The sequence below is a fragment of the Mercenaria mercenaria genome, chromosome 18 (genome assembly GCF_021730395.1).
Source record: "Mercenaria mercenaria strain notata chromosome 18, MADL_Memer_1, whole genome shotgun sequence".
NCBI classification, from domain to species: Eukaryota; Metazoa; Mollusca; class Bivalvia; order Venerida; family Veneridae; genus Mercenaria; species Mercenaria mercenaria.
Genome location: NC_069378.1, coordinates 45,843,354 through 45,866,666, shown reverse-complemented (window position 1 = coordinate 45,866,666; position 23,313 = coordinate 45,843,354). Strand labels below are relative to the sequence as shown.

Below are 23,313 nucleotides of genomic sequence, written 5' to 3'. Positions count from 1 at the left end.
ATCGGACAAAAGTTTTGATTATTGACCGGCGAGTCAAAAATTGATGAAAATACTTTTGACTATTGACGTACAAGCGTAATATGCATACATTTTTACATGATTTTTTTTTTATATCAGCGATCCATACTTTGTGTTCTTTATGCATAATTTATCTTAGGTTGATTGTGAAGGAAGCTCTACAACTTATATTAATCACTCTCGACACCTCATTTCTGACGGAATCCATCGCCACGAGGGTATGAGAGAAGAGGCCAGTTTCCCTTTTAATGCTGAGCACCAAGCAATGGAGCTACTGGTACAATTTTTCACGTCTTTGGTATGATGCGGCCGGAGATCGAACCTACGACCACCTGCACTCGAAGCGGACGCTCTACCACTAGGCTATCGAGGCGGTTAAATACTTTCTGTTGTTGGACTGTCTATATTTCAACACTGTTTTGGGAGGAATAAAACTGTCTCGAAGATGATTTCCTATGTTTTAACTGTTGACCGACAAGATTTCCGTGTACACTAGAGATCTCAAATTTAAATAACATAAAATTATTCATTTTCGAACTATATATCTTGGTACTGAACCAATTATGAAATCCCCATTTTGATGGAGATACTTTCCAAGTTCATTGTTAATGTCAGTTATGTTAAGACACTACGTGTAATTATTTTGCCATTTGATCTCAGTTGATAATTATATTCAATATATCATAAAAGTAATGTATTCTTACGATGAAAAGAATATGAAATAAAAGGTAAAAATATGAATCCATTTTAGCATTAAATGTCAATTTCAGAGCTCTTCCGGTATTTTGTTTTAAAACCATATTCAATGACACATAACATATCAATAACAAAGTTTAACATTTGTATGTAAAAGTCATTAATTAAGGACCACAGTGTAAATATGAAAGCTTTATGTTCTCTTTTGGTGTTATCCTTGGTATTGATTATACGTCATCTACAATTGCATTTTAATGTTCATATTTAATGTGTTGACATTGAATTTGGGGTTGTTTTATGATATATTGTCCATTCTACCACAACAAATTCTATCTTTCTATCTATCTATCTCTATTTCTATTCTGAAACTGGTTGCAAAATATTCAGTTATTACATTCGCGATGTGTAATCGAATGTCAGTGACTATATTTTGTTTTAAAGAACACTTCCGTATTCCATTTGCAGACAGCAATAGATTAAACAACATTAAATCGATGAAATAAGATTCACATTATTATTTCGTCAAACGAAAAATATTTCGGAATTTTTAAGTCTATACAATAAACTCATGTAAAGAGAAAATGCAAAATCTAAACTATTCAGAAATACGTAAACGTGACAAATTGCCAAATCACTTCTTAACTGGGTACAAAACACGATATGCTTCGACTCTGTGTTTGAACCGTAGAGCACACTTCGTTTTTCAACAGGCTGTATTTTGGTAAAATTATGAAGTTTCCAAATATTTGATTATTCAATTATACCATTCAGGCTAGAGATACCGACTAGGACTGGTCAATAAACATTTATACAAGTATAAACAAAAATCATTTAAAAAAAAATCATACAAATATTATATTATATTCTATATTCTATATTCAGTTTCACGGGATGGATAGCATACTATGACATCACTTGATTTAGTGTTTTTTTACTTAAACAACCTTTCCGTGGGGATCTGAATACATTGTAGTCTAAAGTGGTCGTATGGTGATTATAAATCACAGAATGGGGATATTCTGTACTTGTCCACTGTTTCAATAGCCGCTTATGTTTACACTATTCCCACTAATTAAAATCCATTTTTCCAATACGAACCATACTGATAATTAATGGCTGTTAGCTCAGTCAAGGGTCAATTAATCAATGCACATACAAACGTAAGCACAATAATCAAATAAACCAAATAGTTATCAATGCGTCCTCCTTACAAATGTGTAGAAATTATCGCCCTGGATTGAAACTTGGAAGATAACTGTCCTACCAACTGAGCGTACCGGACTAGCCTCTTAGTTATAGATTGTAAAGTACATTGTACACTTTGCTCAGATGTTACCCGAACGACTGATTAGAGAAACAAAAACTACAATTTAGCTTCATCTGATGGATAAACCACTGCATATTGTCTACATTTAAGGTCTAACAGCCTAGCTTTCTGACGAACGGGAAGATATGGTACCATTCACTTTATTGTTCAGCCTTCGTCTCCTCATTGGTGAGTCTGTTTCGTAGCTTAACATTGAATTTATTAAGTACAGGTAATATGTTGTGAATGTTTAGGAAGCTTTCCTGTTGGCTTGCAAATGTCTAGCTGTTCTAAGCTAGCTCTTACATAAACTTAGGCTAATGCTTTCGTATGTGTCAGCACATACTCGAAATAAACCTATATTTGACGTAAAAGAAATACAGTATATTGTAGGGGAATAGCGCATGTTTTCGTGTTATAACATCTGCAGAATCCAGAGGGATTGGTGGGTTCCGAGGTCGGTAGGGCGAAGGCAGCAGCTCTTTCCGAGAGACTCTTTAGATGTTATGGCCCGAAAAGAACATGCGGTAGCGCAGTTCTAGCATTTAACGCGTAAACCAAATAAGGGAATGTATTTTCCGTCAACGTCATTAAATATCAATAAAATTCAGCGTTTTTTTTTCACGTTGACGTCATTTCCTTTTGAATATTATCCGTATCCGGGTCGTAATACATTTACATTTCCACGGAACGAGCATATATAATGTTTAAAAGTAGTGAGCGCGAGAATCTCTCTCTTAACACGCGTTTTCTCTCCTCTTAAAACTCATCCGAAAATTGACAAGAACAGCAGTTTTATGCTAGAATATATAAGTATCAAGTATCAGCTCTTTTGACATTGTTATTTGTGTTTCGTTTCTAATTGTGATATTAATTCTCATAGTAATGTCCAGTTCCACACGGACACATGAGACACATCTAAAACGAGTTTCATTTAAAGCACATATGCAGAAGATTCATATTTATACTGCAATTAGGGTTTTGTACCGAAAACGAAAAGCATCCATCTGTCAATTACATAATTTACAAATCTAATAGAAAATTTATTTCTATTGCACATCAAATTTGAAGTAAATTAATGCATTGAGTTCGACTATTTATGATCATGTTTAGTCTAACATGTTAAACACTCGTAAAGTGCATTTTAAGAATCTAATAATTTCTACGAGAAATGAATATTTAAATATAAAACAACAGATCTTGATTTTATCGGAAGAATATACAAGATTCAGTTCATGAGGCGGTTATTATATTTTCCTTCTGCCAAAGCATGTTTTATACTGATATTTGCTCAAATCAGCAAAGTAACACTTATGAAAGAAACTTGACGCCATAAACATGTTTTTATTATTTGTCTAGACAAGAAACAGTCAATAGACAAAACTATTTTGGCTCTATGTCCTTCGGTCCTCGGGTAATTGTTTTGACCATTGACTGGCAACTCATTGAATAAATGTATAATATTGCATTTTGTAGAAATTACCTTCATTGATAAGAGCATCAACTATTCAACACACATTCATGACCAAATACGTCAATGTTCTTACTAATGTTAAATGGCACAAGTTATTTCTTTTACGACAATTATATAGAAATGTAACCACCTATTTAATATAACGTATGCATAGTAAATTCAGTATTTGCAACTTATCAAAACAGGAAGAGTAAGAGCCATTCACCATGAATTTCTATTACTTTAAGACTTGCATAGTAATGTTTATAAAGGCAGTCGACAACAAGACGGGTATTAAAAGTTATACCCCAACTGACACACAGTACCCGATAGATCCCAAATTTATGATGATCGTTAGACATGGAAGAATATTATAAATGGTACAAATAAAATACTAGACAACGTATAAGAGTCACGGAAAAACACTGGATTTCTTTTCACCATTCTTTATTTTAACATTCTCACAAATATTCTAACGTCTACTATGTAAACACAATAATCAAAGAGGTAGTATGTAGGAATGTTCAATAAAATTAATTCAGGTCAAACGTTTCGATTTTAACTCACTGTACTTTCGGCAAGATTGGCAATTTTTAGAATTAAAATCTAATTTCAAATAACCGCTTTAGTTTTGAAACAATCTATTATTTTTCCTGTAAAGCCAGAGACTGTGCATTCTATAGAAAGGCTTTTAAAATAGGCATTGGTATTCACTTATTTAGTTTAGCTCGTGATGAAAGCTTCTAACTTATTGAACCATTCTCGAGACCTTTTTCTGGAAAAATCTGTTTGTTTGTTTGTTTTGGGTTTAACGCCGTTTTTCAACAGTATTTCAGTCATGTAACGGCGGGCAGCTAACCTAACCAGTGTTCCTGGATTCTGTACCATTACAAAACTTGTTCTCCACAAGTAACTGCCAACTTCCCCACATGAATCAGAGGTGGAGGACTAGTGTCGTTTATCAAATAGTCACGGAGAACATACGCCCCGCCTGAAGATCGAACTTGCGACCCCGCGATCCGTAGACCAACGCTCTTACCTTCTGAGCTAAGCTGGCGGGAAAAAATCTGTACTGATGTCATACGATATGGCCTGGTCGTGACCAAGTAGGGCTCAAACCAACGACAACCGGGTTGAACTGCCGACACCTTTACCCTAGACCACTGCTCCTCCTTTTAGGTAATAGTTGAAACATGATATTGTAATTTATTGCAAAAAAACAAAGACTAAGACAATTAAACGTGCGAGTAAGTGTGAGAGACCTTCAATGATATCGTCTTGCATACATTTAGTCCACATTCAAATGTCAGCGCTTCAAGAAGTGCAATACCATCTATCAATTCAAACAAACGACATATGCTAGTTTCTGCATATTTGTTTAAAGAGGAACAGATGGATTAGCATTCAATTATAATTTCAATATTTGATTAATCATGAGATTAGAAGTTCTAAATTTAATTATAGACCGACTAGAATCCGATTAATTATCAATTAGAATTACGTAATTTCTTACACATTTTTTTTTGTTAAACAGCAAAGGCGTAAGCACAGTAACACACGTGGTAAACAGTTTTTATTAAGCATATTTATTCCACATTTGTTGTTGAGAAAGTTTTTTCACTTATGTAAATAGAATTTAACGCTTTTCACGAATCACGGTGCCGAAGCCACCGCGTCTGGTTTTGCAGTTGAGATTTATCCTTATCATTATATAAACATGTACACTTGTTTAAAGCAAATACATTGGTCAAAAATAAGAGAACATCATACCTAATAGATGAATCATTACTTGTTCAGAATGGCACTTTCTTAAATTTGTTTTATTAGCTTATAGAAGAGGAAATATAGTGTCACGTGTTTTAAAATTCTTCGTAGAGTTTATCGTCTTTTAACTAATTATTTGGCACAGGCACTGTATCAATACATTTAGTATACTCAGAAATGCAAAAGGAGACAGGTCAATTATAAATTAATAAGTGTTAATTGTATCGGAAACACAATCAGTTTAATTGTTTGCTATGTGTTTGAAAGCATTTGTATCCATAAAGAGGTATAGACATTCCGTCTAAACGTTTGTTATTTTAAGTATCATGGAAATGTTTATCTGATACAACGATGAAAGCAAAGCCGACGGAAACACTGAACAAACAGCAATAATATTAAAGGTAATACACCTACTGGCAAGAAAATCTATCAGAAAATCCTAAAATAATATCAGACACGCTTTGACTGAATCTGTTAATGCGAGGTAATAAAATAAATAACACATTAGTGCTCCAAGCCCAGCACCTGATTAAACAAAACTCTGCTATACTGAAATATATGGGTTTGTAGGCCGAATTTAGGATCTTTGTAGTTTTTTTTTCGGGCTACAACACGAAACGATTAAAAATAATGTCGCGCGTCGTAACGCACCGTCGGAGGTCGAATCTTGCCATCGGATAAAAATGCCGCGCGTCATAACATCCGAACGCGCGTGTCGATACAAAATGTCGTATGTCGTGTCGTACCGATGAGCGTCGTGGCACAAATTTTTACAGTTTGGATCATACCTTAGAACATAGCTGGTCACGCGACGATTCGACGCTACCATGCCACTAACAGGATTCCATGTAATATTTTTAAGTTATGTTACTTTAAGCGTTTAGGACTTCTTGCAAAGTCATGAATTTTACTAGCGATTCTTTGGAGCTTTGCCAGAAATCCCAATGTGGTTTGTATCCGTATATGCTAGGAACAAAATCGCCCAATCCTTATAGTAACATTTTTACATTGAGTTAGACGATTTTATCCACTTCAAATTGAAATTTGATTTGCACTTCCTTACCTTGATTTAGAATATTCATACAAACATTGAAAATTTGCATAGTCGTACATATTCAATTTTATTCTTTACCGTGAGGAAAAGGAGCTTTAGCTATTATTCATTATTCTTTTTGAAATTTTGATTGCGGAGTTTCAATATATTTCAAAATATTTGTTTCGAACGACGCCATTTTCCTTGTACTTTTTGTGAATGACGTCAGATCACCCGAATCTAGGGAAAGGAATTTAATTGCTCCAGTGTTGTTTATAGGAAAAATAATCGTTATTTCCTTTCCATGCCAAATGTAAAGTGATTGTAAATACATGTATACTATTTTTTTTGGATCTGCCATAGATTTCGTTTTATGCGTCTTTAATTACTTTATGTGAAGAAGCATATTTTCTAGCCTTCAGTGTTTTTCAAAATAAAACCTGTTTACGTTTTTCTAAATAAGTCGTAATTGATTGTAATTCTATATTCGTTAAATTTTGAGAAATAATTTACCGCGTTTTATCATGTATTTAAAGTACATGTATTTTGCACTTTATTTGTGACTGTTTACATATTTGAAATAGGTATAGGTCGGCTACGTTTTTTCAGCCGTGACTAATTTATACAGGGCAGTTGATTCGCCAAAAAAGGGTAGGAACATATATGTAATACATAGTAGAGCGGTATAAGTTTTCGGTGAATATAAACGAATGCATGGCCCAAAGGGTATAGCGTTGGCTTAACAAACTTGCTTTTCGTAGTTCGAGCCTTGGTAAGTTAAAAATTCACATTTTGCAATTGTTTGTTTCAATAAACATTGCACGAGATTGGTCTAGGTGTATTTAACATTTAGTGCAGTTGAACAGAAATATTGGGAGTTATATATTGTTATAGACGATCTTCTAGCACTTTGATCATGAAGCTTATTTAACTCGAATTCCGACTCAGAGACTGACACAGCTGAAGGGTCGCCAACAGACACAGCAAGTGAAGTTGAAATTATCCTGTCACTTGCAGTATTTTCGACCCGATATCAGGGTGCCGTATATCTTTCTTGATATACTGTCAGTTGACACGTGACCAGTGATATACGGTCAGTTGATCATGTGACCTTATGATCGATATTGTTGTCATAAGAAATTTTGCATTGAAATCATCACCATTGTGTTGGAAATGTCCGAACTGAGAAAATGAGTGGTCAAATAATGAGTTTTTATTCAAAAACGAAGAAATTATTGCGATTTTTAATTGTAACCACATTACTGTGTCGGTGATTACATCATTATATAAGTGACGTTATTACGAATATGACGCCATTAAAACGGTTGTCGCACACTTATTTTTGAAAAATAAATTGCCAAATATCGGAAAATGAAGTAATGACAAGATGAATAGATTAATAGGTTAGTGCCTTAGATGGAGAAAGTTTATCTGACTCGGCTCCGGACGTTATCAGGTTCGCCTTCGGCTCACCCGATAACCTCATCCGCCCCGCCAGATAAACTTTCTCATCTACGGCACTAACCTATTATTCTCGATTTATGCGACATTAATTAAATTGAAATAAAAGTAGCAAAATATATTAAAAATATAGAAACAATTATAAATAAGTCAAACCTTATCAATTATCAAAACATATAAATGGTTTTTAAAAAGAGACTTCAAAGATTCTTGACTAAAATGAAATTAAAATACTGATTCTCATATACTAGAGAAAAAATACTGCCCTAATCTGGGCTTGAACTCGCACCTCGCGGTTTGTAATTATTACGCTCTACCAATTGCGCCAGCAATATAATCAACTTCATGGTAAACAAAACATACATATCATCTTACTTGTAGAGATTTTTCAGACAGGTATGAACCGAATATCGATATACAACTCAATTGAAAAAGTGAATAATTCTGTCACGGCTCAAAACACGCAGTCGAACTATGATACATTGTATTTAATAAAAGAATATTGTATTTAACAAAACAAAAACTCCTTTAGTCTGTGCCTGAGCGGGTGTTTGTCTAAATCGGATTTCTGGACTGAATGTAAAATCGTGAGAATAGTTGGAGTTTAACAATGGAGGTTCAGCTAAAGGTTTTTATTGACACAAACTGTCACAGATGAATAGAATTAAAGGAAAGTAGCAAATAAAAAGAGGAAATATCTTATCAACGCTTTGTTAATTATTGTAACTAGATAAATGAGTGTCATCTTTGTAGGTACTGTAATTACTTTAACCTTTCATGTTCAAATTAGTCGTATACTCTATAAAATCTATAAGAAGGTCGTTTAGAAGCATGGCACGCTACATGTACCATGTAAAGTACTAGCAAACTAAGGTTGTTTAAGTATGTTCATGAGACGATTGTAAATGTGAAACACCTCTAACGCCATTGGCGTCGGGGAAATCTATTACGCAGATATTTTTTTAAAAGTATTTTTAAAATATAAAACAACTCCGAGTCCGAATACTTAATGTAGGCGATACTTGTCTCTTAATGCCTGCTGCAGTGATAGTCAACACAATTTAAAAGAATATCCAAAGGAAAAATAGAAAACAGACATGCTGGATGATAGGGTTTGTACAGATAGGTAATGAAATGTGAAACACCCCTCATGGCCCTAGCTCAAGATTATTCTATTAGGCAGGTATTGGAGTGACTCTATGCTCCCAATGAGTCATTGAATATAACCCGATCAAGATCGCTTACACACGAAAACATTAAATTCGCATGAATACTAAGACATATGTAGGATTTGCTGGTATTCCAAACAATATTTTTAGACGATCATTACAGAAAAGACATTTAAATGGGTAATATTTCCTGCCGATGTCGAAAGTCACTTGTAATACTTTGGACATCATTTCAAAGATTGAAATCCATTATAACATTGCGTAAACTCATTATTTACTAACTGCATCTATTTCAGCTTTTCTTAAAGTGTTTGTTCACGGCAGCGGAATACCACCTTATTCTACAGACTTGGAGACTGAATTGAGGACAAGACTTTTCACCGGCTATGAAGTTTTACAGAGGCCAAATCAGACTGTCAGTATGTCGGTTGGCCTAAACCTGGTGACAATCAACTCACTGGTAATATTATGTGATTTATATATTATGGTATTTCTATAATACACTTATATGACTGGTAAGAAACAAAACGTCAGGAACGTAAGTTTCAAAGTTGTCATGGTTTGTGCGGAACGTTATATTAAAAGCCTGTCTTGGCTATCAACCATGATTGATTTATGAACATTTCGAAGCATGGTCAAATGATTCATTCGGAATGGAAAAAAATATTTAGTCAGTTCAGCGAAAAAAAAAGATAAGTGCTTGTTACATCAATGCAGTTATTTGCTTGTTTGTTGCGTTGAACCTCGCACGGACACAGTTGTAAGTCATACGGCAACTTCTCAGCTTTGATGATAGAGAAAGACCCCAGGTACCCCTATGTGCATTATTTCATCACGAGCGGGCACCTGGGTAACACCATCGACCTTCCACGGGCCAGCTGGATGGCTTCCTCACATAAAGAATTCAACGTTCCGAATGAGGCTTGAACCCACATTGGTGTAGGGCAAGTGATTTTAAGTCAACGCCTTATCCACTCGGCCATGGAGTCCCCATGCAGTTATTTACTTGGCAATGAAGTGACCATATGTGAAAAAAAGAATGCAATCCATAGAATTTGAAAGTTTGAACTGGTTATCTTAACTTAACCAATTGTCGTGAAGCTATATTATATATATAACAACTTTGGGATGTTGTTGCGACTAAGATCAGTCGTATTCATAATTTCAATATGTTTGAAGCATTACGAAATGATACTTATTCCACCTTGGTAATGACTACATTTTACTCGGACTTTACCATATACTTCCTGTGTAAAATCTCAAAATTTAAACTAAAAACAAAGGATTAAATCCATATAAAATTTCAAAGAAACTTCGAAATTTTGTTGTTTGTAGCATCACTTTGGTCATGTAAAGTCAAAATATAATTTGATTTCTGAAATAGTATGATATTTATTTCTGAAGTCGCTATATGTTCATTGTAGAAATACTTCGTCCAAGTGGAAACAGGAGGGTACTCGAAAATGCAGCTCTTTGATTGGTCAGTTACAACCTCTGATATCATGATAAAGTTAATAATAGTTTATACAAATCAATATTTTTATTTCAGGACATAAAAGACCAGATTTTATCGACATCAGGATATTTCACAATGGTAAATAATATTGTTTTCATATTTTCATATTCTATTTCACAATAGATTTTCTTGACCTGATAATTCGTTTTTTTACAAAGTGTCATTAAACAAAATCTATGCAATTGTTGCGATCTACTATTCTGCAGTGTTCGCACAACTTTAGTGCTTTGTATTTACAAATAAGTTCGAAACAAATTTTAAAAATGAGCTAAATTATACTTAAAAAATGTACATGTAGGTTATTTGATCTGTTGAATACGAAGATAATATTTTGATGAGTGCACAGCTAAGAAAGCATATAAGAGAGACTAAGTGTTTTCAGCTTATCCCGCACCAAAATGTTTCCAAATTTATTATATGCTTATTTTTCTACGTGAACTGATATTGTAAATTATTTAATTTCATGGGCATGAAATTTCGTGGTTTTGGTCAAAACGGCAATTTCGTGGGTATATGAATTCGTGGATTTCAACTTTTGAACATAAAATGTTTTGGAATTTTACTTGTTCGTTGGGATTAAATTTCATGAATTGACTCAACCACGAAATCCACAAAAATTAGTCCCCAACGAATATTAATGATTTCACAGTATTAAGAAAAGAGTTGATCGAAATGACTAATAGCGCTGTCGTATATGATGTGAACAGTTTGTTGACGGTAATGTATGCTGTTACATTTATCTGTCAGCGTCGTTTACGTTTGGTCGACATAAGAATTCGTGCCAAATTTTAAACCATCTAATATCATACTGTATCGAATAAGAATATTATTCGAAAGCATGGTGCAACTGCGAATCACGACTGAAACAGAAATAATACAGTGGATGTTAGATTACCGGTAAACCGTGGTCCCCACTTTGCTGAAACTGCCAAACCCGCCATGATTATTCCTTTACAAAAGCATACAAAAGAGTGCGTTTTCAATGACGTTCAAATCATTCAGAACTCAAAGGTTAAATTCCATGTGTGGTGATTATTTCCGCTGCCACCAAAGCTGGAAGAAAAGAATACATGAACGAGGTCCGTTCAATAAGTATTGCAACTTCGCCTGTAAAACACAAAATAACACAAACATGGGAGATTTATTTCATTTCCTACTTTTGAAGTATTCAGCCTGTAAGTTTTCGCCTTTGGAACCAATTCTGAAAAGCACCTTCATAGTCTTTTTGGTAAGTCTGGAGATACTGGAAAATGGCTGACCCTATAGCATTTCTGTTGTGACATCTGCAACCCTCAAAGAATTTTCTGAGTTTCGGAAATAAAAAGAAGTCACAAGAGGCAAGGTCAGGCGAGTAAGGAAGGTGTGGTAAAACAGACACGCCTTTGTGCTTCAAACACTGTCTCACTAAGAGGACTTGTGAGCCGGAGACTTGTCATGCAGTAAGGCTATTACCTGATAAACCTAGCACGCCCAGTCTTTTTTTCAACCTTTTCTCAAGCCTTTCAGTACGACTTCACAATATATTTTGCCAGTAACTGTCCTACAACGCGGAGTCGCTTCTTGAACAGTTTCTCCACGACTATTGCAGAAAACAGCGTACCTGACCGTCTTTACACTTATAATTATTTAGCTACAGGAGGTCTCCTCTGTTTGGTAGTTCATATTTTGTTTCTGCACTGGAAATAATGTACCAATGTCTCGTCAGTAGTCACAAGATTAGAAATTGTTCACAGATTGAATTTAGGATACAGTTTTAATAATTTCCGGGTAGCCGAAACACGCCTTTTTTTGGTCCTCGGCAACAACCAAATAGGGTATCCATCTGGGAGCAATACGCCGTTCTTTCAAATCGCGCTCCAGGATCGTAAAAACTGATCTTGTCGAAATGCAGGGAGTTGCGAAAGAAAACCGCCGTATTGATGTTTTACGTGACGACACATACTCTGTATGAAATATGGCAAACTATTGACGTCACAGGTAATGGAGATAGATAGAACGTGACTTCTCCTCTTGTAGGATTTGGACTGCCTTAAAGTAATTTAACGCAAAATGCGGTGCTTTCTTCACAAACGGGAACATCTTTGCAAGATTTTGCTCCATATTCTATTCACTATAATGTGATTTAAAGTACGTAACTACGAATAGTTTCGTTGTCATCATTTTTGCATCATGTTGTATTGTCATTCTTTTGCCTTTAAATTACATATCACTATTTTCTTTTCATAACGCCAATACAGTGTTATGTTTTTCCTTGTTTATCTTATAAGTAACATAAATAGAAGGTAGTTAAAATTGCAATCATTCAAATCTTATTCTTTCAAAAGATAATGGACTGAGCCGCAGAGAGGTAATAGAATGTGTTGATTAAAAACGTAAACTTCTCCCAATATATACTGTACAATACCCTCTCAAATTTGTGATTCAAAATATTGCTAATAGCTCTAGATGTGACTGGTATGAAATGTATTGTGTTTAATACATTTTTATTAATGAAAAGTTCATTTACGCCTATGGGGAAACCTTTATCCTAGCATAAGACTACCGTTACCAAAGGTGTTTATGTTGTTCAACTGTTTTTGCTTTCTTTGAAAATTGTTACTTATTTTCTTATTTTCCCCAATACTTAATTCAGAAAATGTGACATATTAGATAACCGCATTTTGTGTTGCTCAAGAGCCCAGGACAAATCGTCTAATACCATAAATTCTCTCTCCAAATATTTTTTACCAATTTATCTAAACCAGTGAGTAAAGATCTTCAGTACAATCATATAGACCAGGTTTCGAGTGAGGAGCATGTACCGCGAATATTCAACATTTTCAACTAAATTTTGAACAATAATAGATACTATCAGCGCTAATAATTTAACTTTTGGACTTTTGAGCATGTACTTTACGGTCAAACCTGTACTTAAGACCAACCGTAAACAGAGACCACATGACGCTGAAACCACGTGTAGCATTAACACCTGTGATCTTGGACCACCTATATCTTACAGCCACAAGTTAAAGTGCCGCTTAATGCGTTATCGTGGTTAGATTTCTTTGAGATAGCGTCATGCACTATGAATAAAATGATCGATTATTTTTGTGGTTTAGCTTTAAACGTAACATTTTATGGAAAAAAATGTTAAAGATGACTATTTGTATGTTTTGCCATGTTTATCATGTTGAAAAGGTCAAAGGAAAGTTTCCATAACAAGCGTTAAGAATGAGATCAAGTGCTCTCAACAAAACTTCTTATATAATTATTCGCAGGCTGTGGAGAAATGTACAAGTTTAACGGCCTTCTAACGCATAATCAAAATAAGTTTAAAACAAAATTATTGTTAATCCACATAGTATTCACGTTTTGTGTAAGAACAGCGTTAATTCATGTTTGTTATCTGTAATAGCCTCTGCAGAATCCTTTGCAGATGTTTTAACAAGACAATTCATGTGTTTCCCTATAATTCATTGCAATATAACTTGATTTTAGAAATGGGCTGACGGAAGACTTGATTGGAGCTCAGAAACAAATTATACCAGCATTACATCACTTTTCTCCAATGAGAAATATATGTGGCGACCAACGCTATTAGTAGAAAATAGGTGAGCTAAATTATGTTGTAATGTGCAAAGCATGACACTTTCTATTACATATAGAGGTCTGGAATTTTCATGATTTTGGGAACTCTTTGTTTTCTTAATTATATTTCCACGAAAAGAAAGAGACACGCACTTTACACGAAATATAACGAATATCATGGATAAGATCTAATATACACCGGTCATAAAGTACATATTTAAACAAACAGATGTTTTGGAGTTCTTTTAGATAGAATTGTATTTTTTTTTAGAAAAAATGTTGATAAAAGTGGTAAAATGATTTTAAAGTTCAGGTAAAGTTTCACACTTGGAGAGGCTGATGTTTACTTAGACGTTGTAACGTCAACTATTTCTTGCATACTCCCAGTCTTCTCAGTATTGCATTAGCACATATTTAATGATTCTCACATATTTAATGATTCTCTACATAGCTACTTTGTTGCAAGTATTTATCCTATATATTCATACACTAAAATATCAAATACCATTAATATTAATGATAATAACAATAATAACAAATTCTTTATTTTCAGAAGATATCATGTACATACATCCAAATAAAAACATTTACAACATCATAAGTCAAACAAGGCCTTCTATAACATTAAAATGTACAAACGTTAAATTACACCACAATCACTCAGAAAACATAATCCAAAATCGCATTCATACTTAAAAATTATACATAAAACAGAGTAAGTTTTATAGTCAAATACTTCATATATTAATCTAAAACCAAAGTTGGTACATTCATGTAACAAATAATATTTCAGTTACGTTTAAAATGAGTTTAGAGATGTTACAGAACGAATATATGTAGGAATGTGTAGAGATAAATGAAAAAGAGGCTTTAATGTTATTAATTCTTTGTTTTGGTGTAACAGTTACTAAATTGGTATTTGAAATCGATCTAAGGCTTTAAGCGTTATTACTGGAAAAGTTGAACAAATCTTTTGTAATTAGGTGGTAGCGTTTTTAGCTTTATATACCAAAACCGCCGCGTGATAATGACACCTGTTTCTAAAGGACAACCATTTCCATTCATTAAATAATATATTATTGTTATTTACTAGATTTTATAGCGTCTGTTTTCATCTATAAAATAAACGTTCAAAAGCGCTGTACAAACTGCATACCACAGAATGATATGGACACACAATACAACACAAAATAAAGTAAAAAGATATCAATATTAAAATTACCAGAGGAAGTTAGCTAGAATCAGGTTTGACTCTACATATTAATTATACTAGATATTTAAAAGAACAATAATAGACCTTGAAGAAAAAAGGTGCTTTTAATGATCTTTTGAAAGCATCCAAACTTTTAGCATATCTGGTGGTAGCCGGAAAGGTATTCGATAACTGCAGTGCAGCAGATGAAAAACTACGATCACCGTACTTGAAGTTCACAGTTTTGCTTTTAAAAGTTACATTCGTCAATCATGCCTGTAAAGCGAGCTGCGAAAACGTTACGTGAAGTACATTTTTATAATTCTATCGATATTGCATATAAATGTCAAGAGTTCTCTTTTAAATGTTAACCGATGGTTATTGTGAAACATTGAAGTTTCTTGAACATTGTAAATCATCTGAGACCTTTGCAAGTTATTGAAATAAAATAAATCTCCATAATTGTAACAAAAAGTGAATCTTCAACACACTATTTCACATAACAACAGATAGATTCATCATCTAGAATGTTCAAAGGTCAAACTATGGTCGACATTTATAGACCACATACTATATCGCTAAATAGTAGTGTTATACTGACATAGTCTCTTAATAAGTTTTGTAGATAATATGTATTATTTATTTATTTATTTATTTATTTATTTATAATATTCAAAATTGTTTTAAGGTGGTAACAGTGTTTGCTTTAATGAATGGAACGTACATGCATACGAAATGAACTCCCAAAAGTGTCAATGGAAAAGAATAGGTCGAGTGTAAATATTCAGAAGTACACCGCAGAGCAGTATTAAGGTTTAGGAGTATATCATCACAGCACAGAAATATTTGGTAAACGAACACCATCTTTACCAATATTTTACCTGACCATTACATATTCTGCCGTACTGTCCCGTACGACGGATACGTAAAATATTCTGAAAAAGTTGTTCCCTTTTGAAAATGAATGACATTTGTAAAGAAATAAAAATAAACAATTGCTGAAAACTGTGTTCCACCTAGTTATGTGAAATTTCAACACTCGCACGCTATTGCAAATGCATTAAAACGAACATATGTAACAGTTCTTTGAAAATGGTGAGTTTTTATAAAGGCATTTAACTGTCCGGAAGTAGAGCCCCTTTAGGCAGTCCTTTTCCAAAATTCAATGTTTATATCAGTATACTGACACTAGTTTCGTAGAGTAATTTACATGCTTTACGTGCTGTTTAATTTGTATGTGAAACAACTCTTTCTTTCTATGATTTGGTGTGTGTTTTTTTTCTCAAAATGTAAGGCTAAGCGTTAACACCGTATGAGTTTCTCTTTCTTTTATGTCGGACGATATTTCCCTGCTATTGTTATTCTATATGATATCCTTTAAGTTTTTGTTTAAATATGTTATATCTCTCATTGTTACCTCAGGCACATAGTAACCAATTTTATCTGATAAAATAAACTAGATACTGTTATATATCGCTTTATATTCTAATAGTTTTATACGCTAGTTATTTAACAATTGTATTTAGTCACTCTAGGTATTGGAGCAGCTTTATGATATATTCGCATTATAACATGATGTTTCCAACGTTTCACATAAAATAGGTTTTGCTTTTATTAATTTGTAATTTAGTATGTTTTGTATCTATTCATACAAAACGTTTTGAAATTAAGTGCATTTTAGATTGAAATAAATATTCCAAATAATTACGTTTAAGTTATCTGTTTAGAGTTTAAAATCTATTTGGATACGATTGATATAAAATGTATATTTAACTGTTTAGAGTTTAAATTCTATTTGGATATGACTGATATAAAATGTATATGCATTTTATTTCAATCATATCCAAAAAAATTTTAAACTCTAAACAATTATATATTTATGAACACGGAATACATATAAGGTTCTGAATACTGATACAGTTCTGATACAGTAAGTGATGTTCTACTGCTGCAAATAATGACAGAAGACACTACCTATGGAACAAGCAGATGCCACTTCAAGTTGCTGTTCCTAGGAGCGTTTTCAGGCAGTATTCACATTGGGGTTTCATTTTTGAGACACAAGTCCTTTGACAAGCTGCGTAGTTGTGTCAGATGGTCTGAAACATATGAAAGTCAGATCGCTGACATGTACTTTATCCAAAATTGCTGAATTGTGCGTTACTTACTGAAGTGTAGAATGTACAAGGTTTTGAAAAAAAAGTTGTAATTTGATCTGTTGAATAATATTTGTATATAAAGCCAAAGAGTAAGTGTTCATTATTTCGTAATGCCGCTTTGCGTGCCATTGACAAGTGATAATGATGTATTTTTGTGAACGTAGTGTTAACGAACTAGAGGTATTTAGCGACGAGAATTGGTTAATACGAATAAGTTCGGGTGGCGTCGCATACTGGACACCAGGTGGAATATTTGAAACCAGCTGTGATGTTGACATTACATACTACCCGCTTGATACACAAACATGCAGGTGAGTCCTATATTTTACAAACAGACATGCAAGTGAGACCTTCATTTAGATAAATAGACATGAGGTGAGCCACCCATTTAGATAAACAGACATGCAGGTGAGTACATTCTTTAAATAAACAGACATGCAGGTGAGTCCTTCATTTAGATAAACGGGCATGATGTAAGTCTTCCATTTAGATAAACAGACACGCAGGTGAAACCTTCATTTAGATAAACAGCTATGCAGGTTCATCCTTCATTTAGATAAAGAGTCATGCAGGGGAGTCCTTCTTGCGATAAACAGACATACAGGAGAGTCCTTCATTTAGACAAAAACACACATGCAGGTGAAACCTTCATTTAGATAAACAGACCTGCAGTTAAGTCCTCCATTTAGATAAACATAATTGCAGGTGATGCCTTCATTTAGAGAAACAGACATGCAGATGGGTCATTTTTTTAGATAATCAGGCGTGCTGGTGAGTCCTTCATTTAGATAAACAGGCATACAGGTGAGTCCTTCATTCAGATAAATAAATATATAGTTGAGTCCTTCATTTGGATGAATAGACATGCAGATGAGGCCTTCATTTCGAAGCATAGACTTGCAGATGAGTCCTTCTATTAGATAAACAGACTTGAAGGTGAGGTTTTCTGGCTATAGAATGATATTCTGACAAAAAAGTCATGCATGTAAATAAAAGACTTTGGGTTGCTCTATACTTCCGGGATTTGTACCCTTACCTTTTTCTCTTCTGTAAATCGAATTTAGCAATTCAATGTGTGGTGTCTAGCACAAGCTTATTTCTATATTCAAAGGTTGCGTACACATTCGGCTACAGACTTTCTTTTATTCCAAAATATCATTTAAAGCAGAATCAAATTCTAGTTAAGACAAATTTATCATATAAAACAAATTACAGTTATACATTATTCTTGCGTCGTTTACACTTGTACTTAATAATTACATATTAGAGTAGGCTGATTTTAACCATTATGTTTGAAAACAAAAAGATTTAGTAACGCCCAACAGAAGTAAAATTTCCAATGTTCGGCTTGCTTTGTTGAATTAATTTTATTGTTTCTACTAAATACAATTTGCCATCAAAATCTTTCATAGCAATATCACATCAATCAGACTCATCTCTCACATTAATTGATGTCTTGATTAATTGCTTAATATATTGTTTCCTAGTATCGTGCTGACAACTTGGGCATACACTTCGGATGATATTACGTTGTATTTTACACGTGATCCAGTCACAACCGACAGCTTTAGTGTAAGTTTTAAAGCACTTCATGTAAATATGTATCATAGTTTTTAATGTAGCTGATGAATAAATTCATAGATTACATTCTTCTGGTTGCTGTTAGCTGTATAAGTTATAAATACTAAACATGTGTAAAAAGTGTTATTAAAGTTATTTGAAAGTGTCTTTGAAAAAAAGGTATTCTGGGAAAAGATGTGTTGAATGTTGAAACCAATCCAGCCAGTTCCTAAGATTATGAAGAAATTATTGACAATAAGAATCAGTGAACAAACGGTATTGTAGATCGGGCGACCAGCTGTGTCTTTAAAATTTGTCAACATGTCTCGTGATATTCCCACTATGATTTCAGGCATTTCCGATGTCATAATTTCTTTAATTTTAATTTAATTGTTGTATGCAGTAGGTCCGATTAAAATAGACTCATTTATTTTTACAACATAACAGCCCAATGGTGAATGGGATTTGATCGAAACCACAACATCATCCGAAACAGCTTCCAAATCGCCCCAAGATAGAAGTGCCTATGACAGGTAAGTGCTGTCACACTCAACCAACAGAACAACCCATATTTGATCATGAGCCCTACTAGAAGGAGATCAAAAGAAATGTAGACATTGAACAATATTCAAGTATCATTTACATATCGCTAAGATCACCAGGAACAGAAATTATGTAACGAATAGCAAGCTCCTAAAAACTAACCGGACAACCTAAAAGCGGAGCCATCCAATTAACGTAACATTGAAATAATTGGCCAAATCATTCGTCAAAGTTGAGCATCTCATTACAATATTTACAAACCTTGAACTAATGATAACGACTTGATATCCGAAATTCAAAACTATCCGAAAACATGCAACAGTCGGTATTGTCTTAAATGTTTGTTCTCATTTCTTTAAGTTTTGCTTTGCAGATTGTATTTCACGTTAAAAATGAAGAGACGTCCACTGTTTCATATTTTGAACACAATATTCCCTGTACTGCTGATGGCGTCCCTGATTGTGTTTGTGTTCAAACTGCCTCCAGAATCTGGGGAACGAGTAGGCCTGTCGCTGACAGGTGCTTATATAACATCAACTTCTGCTACTGTAAAATTATTTCATGGCAAACGGTTTTTTCGCAGGAATATCAATTCGCGGATTTTAACTAGCACCTAAAGTAAATAGATTTTTTTCGAACAAACAGGATTGTTATCAAGGATTGATCCAACTAGATTCTACTTTATCCACAGAAATTATTCCACATCGTATACTAAGTAACTGTGGTTTCATACAGTAAATCCTTTAGTCATGTCAATTTAATCTGCCAATATCTTTGGTTCTGGATAATTTGTTAAACATAGTCTATTAATTGTTGTTTTATTCCTTGCTTTATACAGTTCTTCTCGCATATGCTGTATATTTGACGCTAATTGCTGATAACATTCCAAAAACTTCTTTGAGTACCAGCATACTGTGTAAGTACCGGTTTCTAGCATATCAGTCTCCACAAATGAATTTTACTATGTCTAACCCATAGGTGGCGGAGACATATTGTTTGGCCTTTTACCGTCTGTCTGTCTGCCCGTCCATCCGTCCGCATTAAGCTTGTCCTGCATTCCCAGGTCAAACAGCTTGCCGGATTTCGACAATACTTCACAGGAGTGATCAGTACCAAGCCTAGTTGTGCATATCGCCGGCATGTTTCGTTTCGCTGCACAAAATGGCTGGCAGAGCTAAAAATAGAAAATATTTTCAGGTCTTAACAGGCCAAACTGCTGGCCGTATCTCGACGAAACTTTACAGGAGTGGTCACTACCAAGCATAGTTGTGCATATCGCCCTGAATACAAACAACCATGCCCCTCTTCCATCCTTAGAATATATAGGTGGGTAGAGACATATGTTTTTGTGACAAAAACACCTTCTACTATAATCTAGCTTGAATTATTTAAAGATATGCAAAAAACGGGTGTTGCATGCTGCTGTTTCAGCAGGAGAGTAAAGGTTGTTTTTACATGAAACGTTTTGTATATTCACGTTCCAACGTCAAGGCACAATGGCTCTATAATGCATAATCAAATTAGTTTTAGCTGAAATTTATGTACATGTATTTGCTTTTTTAAATTGACTTTTAACACGTTTTTTTGCTAGAAAAGCGTTAACGCATAATTGCTTAATGTTAAAGAATCTTTTAAAACATTTGGACATGTATGGCCAACCATTCCTAAAGAATTCAGTGTATATTTTTTCGCGAAAAAGCACGTGCTATCTGTACATAGTATGAATATTCAATTTTACACGTGTTGTAACAGCATCTCCAAACGTGTTGTGTTTCTACATGTTTGACCAAATAATTTACAAATGCGGTTATTTGTATGGTAAATAATAGCGATGTCAGATGATACCAATAAACTAGCTAATAAATATTCGTCGAAATTGTAAATGGGCACTATCATGTTATTAGCATCGCTTTGTAGAATACGGATTCTAATTCGTTCATTCTATCATTTAATTGTGCACATTATTATTACATGATACCTTCTTTAAGTCATTCATTATTTACTTTTGTACAATGTTATTATATAGTTTGGTTATTAGTCATTTAACATCTTTACTTCTGTATATTATTATATATTTTTCATGGTCGAGTTTAATTTCAATTTATATATATTTGTCATGGTCGAGTTTATTTTTTATAGTATTCAATAAAATCATGGTCGAGTTTTTCTTTACATATATTCATCATGGTCGAGTTTATCCTTATATTTATTCATAATGGTCGACTTTGTCGAGTTCATCTTTATATTTACTTATCATGGTCGGATTTATTTTTACAGTATTCTTCATAGTCGAGGTTATCTTTATCATGTATTTCTCATGGTCGATTATATGGTATTGATCATGGTCGAGTTTATCTTTTATTATATATATTTACAGCCACATATCTTACAATTATTCTGATGTTGAGTACATTATCTGTTGTATTCACCATTGTGGTGCTGGACATTTATTTCAACCATGATGATGACGAGGAACCACCGCGCTGGGTACAAACATTGACTAGAGTATTACTCGTGAAAATGTCTATGTGGAAAGGTGAGTATAATATCCACTGTTGACAATTATGCATAATGTTATGATAGGGCATTCAAAAAAGCTACTTACTAAAAATTTAAACAATACTGTAACAATACAACACAAATTTTATCTAAATTCAGTGCATATATATATGTATTTCCTTAAAGGTAAGTAATATTGAACTGAAACTTGTATACATTTTGAAATAAATAAGTAAAATGTTTTTGCAGCATTAAGTCAGGAACAAGACATTCATTAACATTGTTATTGTATAATTCAGCTGTGAAAATAAGAAACGAAATGATATTTTTAGTATTATGTTTTTTATAGCATTAGAGGCAGATATTCAAGTTACTGTATATCATGAATATGGTTTGCCGGTCAATTGACCGGTATAAATGTAATATAAATTCTATCTCTTCACAATAATTTTTAAGCCCGTGTTCTGAAATTATTGTGTACTGTCACGAAATCGTCAGCATGGAGGCCATGTAATACAATTTAAAACAGGACGTATTGCACACAGTACAGTTCGCAATTTCTAATATTTAAACAGATTTTCGTCGTATTATTTTATTGCTTTAAATTTTGTTTTTGATTCACATATTAGCTTTAAGTGTGCAGAATAGCATAAAATATGACAATCTGTACTGCTTTTGCATAATATACTTACATGTTTTTATTTTTCTATTTTAAAGCGTTCAAGTAATTATTTAGATGTTTGAAAAAGAATGAAAGCAGTTTAGCAGTTCTATATTTCTTCATTTCTTCAGAATATACTGTGTATAGCAATGGTTTATGAAACTTTTATGAATAATACAATCAAACCAAATTTGTCAAGTTTGACGAAATATTATCGTCTCCTGTACCTTATTGTAAATGTGTTACTGCACATGTACTGGACTAAAAGTGTTTAAAATAGAGTATCTTTTTTACAGGTGAAAAGTGTTGTAGAAAGCCAAAGGTCAATCCTCAGAAAAGGTCTACATTGACGGCTTCCAACAGTAAACTCCCTTTAGATGACATGGCACATGATGCTAATGCAAGACCACGCTTTAGAGGTACACATATGGAGTTGATGGACGTAGATCAGCCTGTACATGGTCATCAGAAAGAGGACGATGTTAAACTGTATTCGTGGAAAGAAGTGGCTCTCATAATGGACAGATGTTTCATGTATCTGTTCATATTTCTTGTTCTTGTAACAACTGTTGTTTGTTTACTAGGAATACTTGCTTCAAAATAAGTTTTGTTTTATATAAATGTAGGACTTCCTGTCTCACAAAAGGCAAGAAGACTTGATTTTGAAAAACAAACACAATTGTTGTTTGTGTAGGGCTGCTTGCTTGAAAACTAGG

At 33.7% G+C, this 23,313-nt stretch overlaps 1 protein-coding gene across 1 annotated transcript; it reads left to right on the top strand.

Moving 5' to 3' along the window:
* Window positions 1-7,657: 7,657 nt before the first annotated feature.
* LOC123538171 (acetylcholine receptor subunit beta-like) lies at window positions 7,658-23,201 on the top strand. Its single transcript, XM_053529816.1, has 11 exons — window positions 7,658-7,673; window positions 9,197-9,360; window positions 10,450-10,494; window positions 13,894-14,006; window positions 17,499-17,645; window positions 18,822-18,906; window positions 19,342-19,427; window positions 19,811-19,956; window positions 20,276-20,353; window positions 21,815-21,973; window positions 22,894-23,201. The coding sequence occupies exons 1-11, from the start codon at window positions 7,658-7,660 to the stop codon at window positions 23,199-23,201; spliced, it is 1,347 nt and encodes a 448-aa protein (XP_053385791.1).
* The last annotated feature ends 112 nt before the right edge of the window (window positions 23,202-23,313 follow it).

Excerpts from the sequence above, each read along its gene's own strand:
- LOC123538171 (XM_053529816.1), top strand. Across the intron at positions 9,361-10,449 it reads TGGTGACAATCAACTCACTG|GACATAAAAGACCAGATTTT; the intron begins GTAATATTATGT and ends TTTTTATTTCAG. Across the intron at positions 19,957-20,275 it reads AGTAGGCCTGTCGCTGACAG|TTCTTCTCGCATATGCTGTA; the intron begins GTGCTTATATAA and ends TGCTTTATACAG.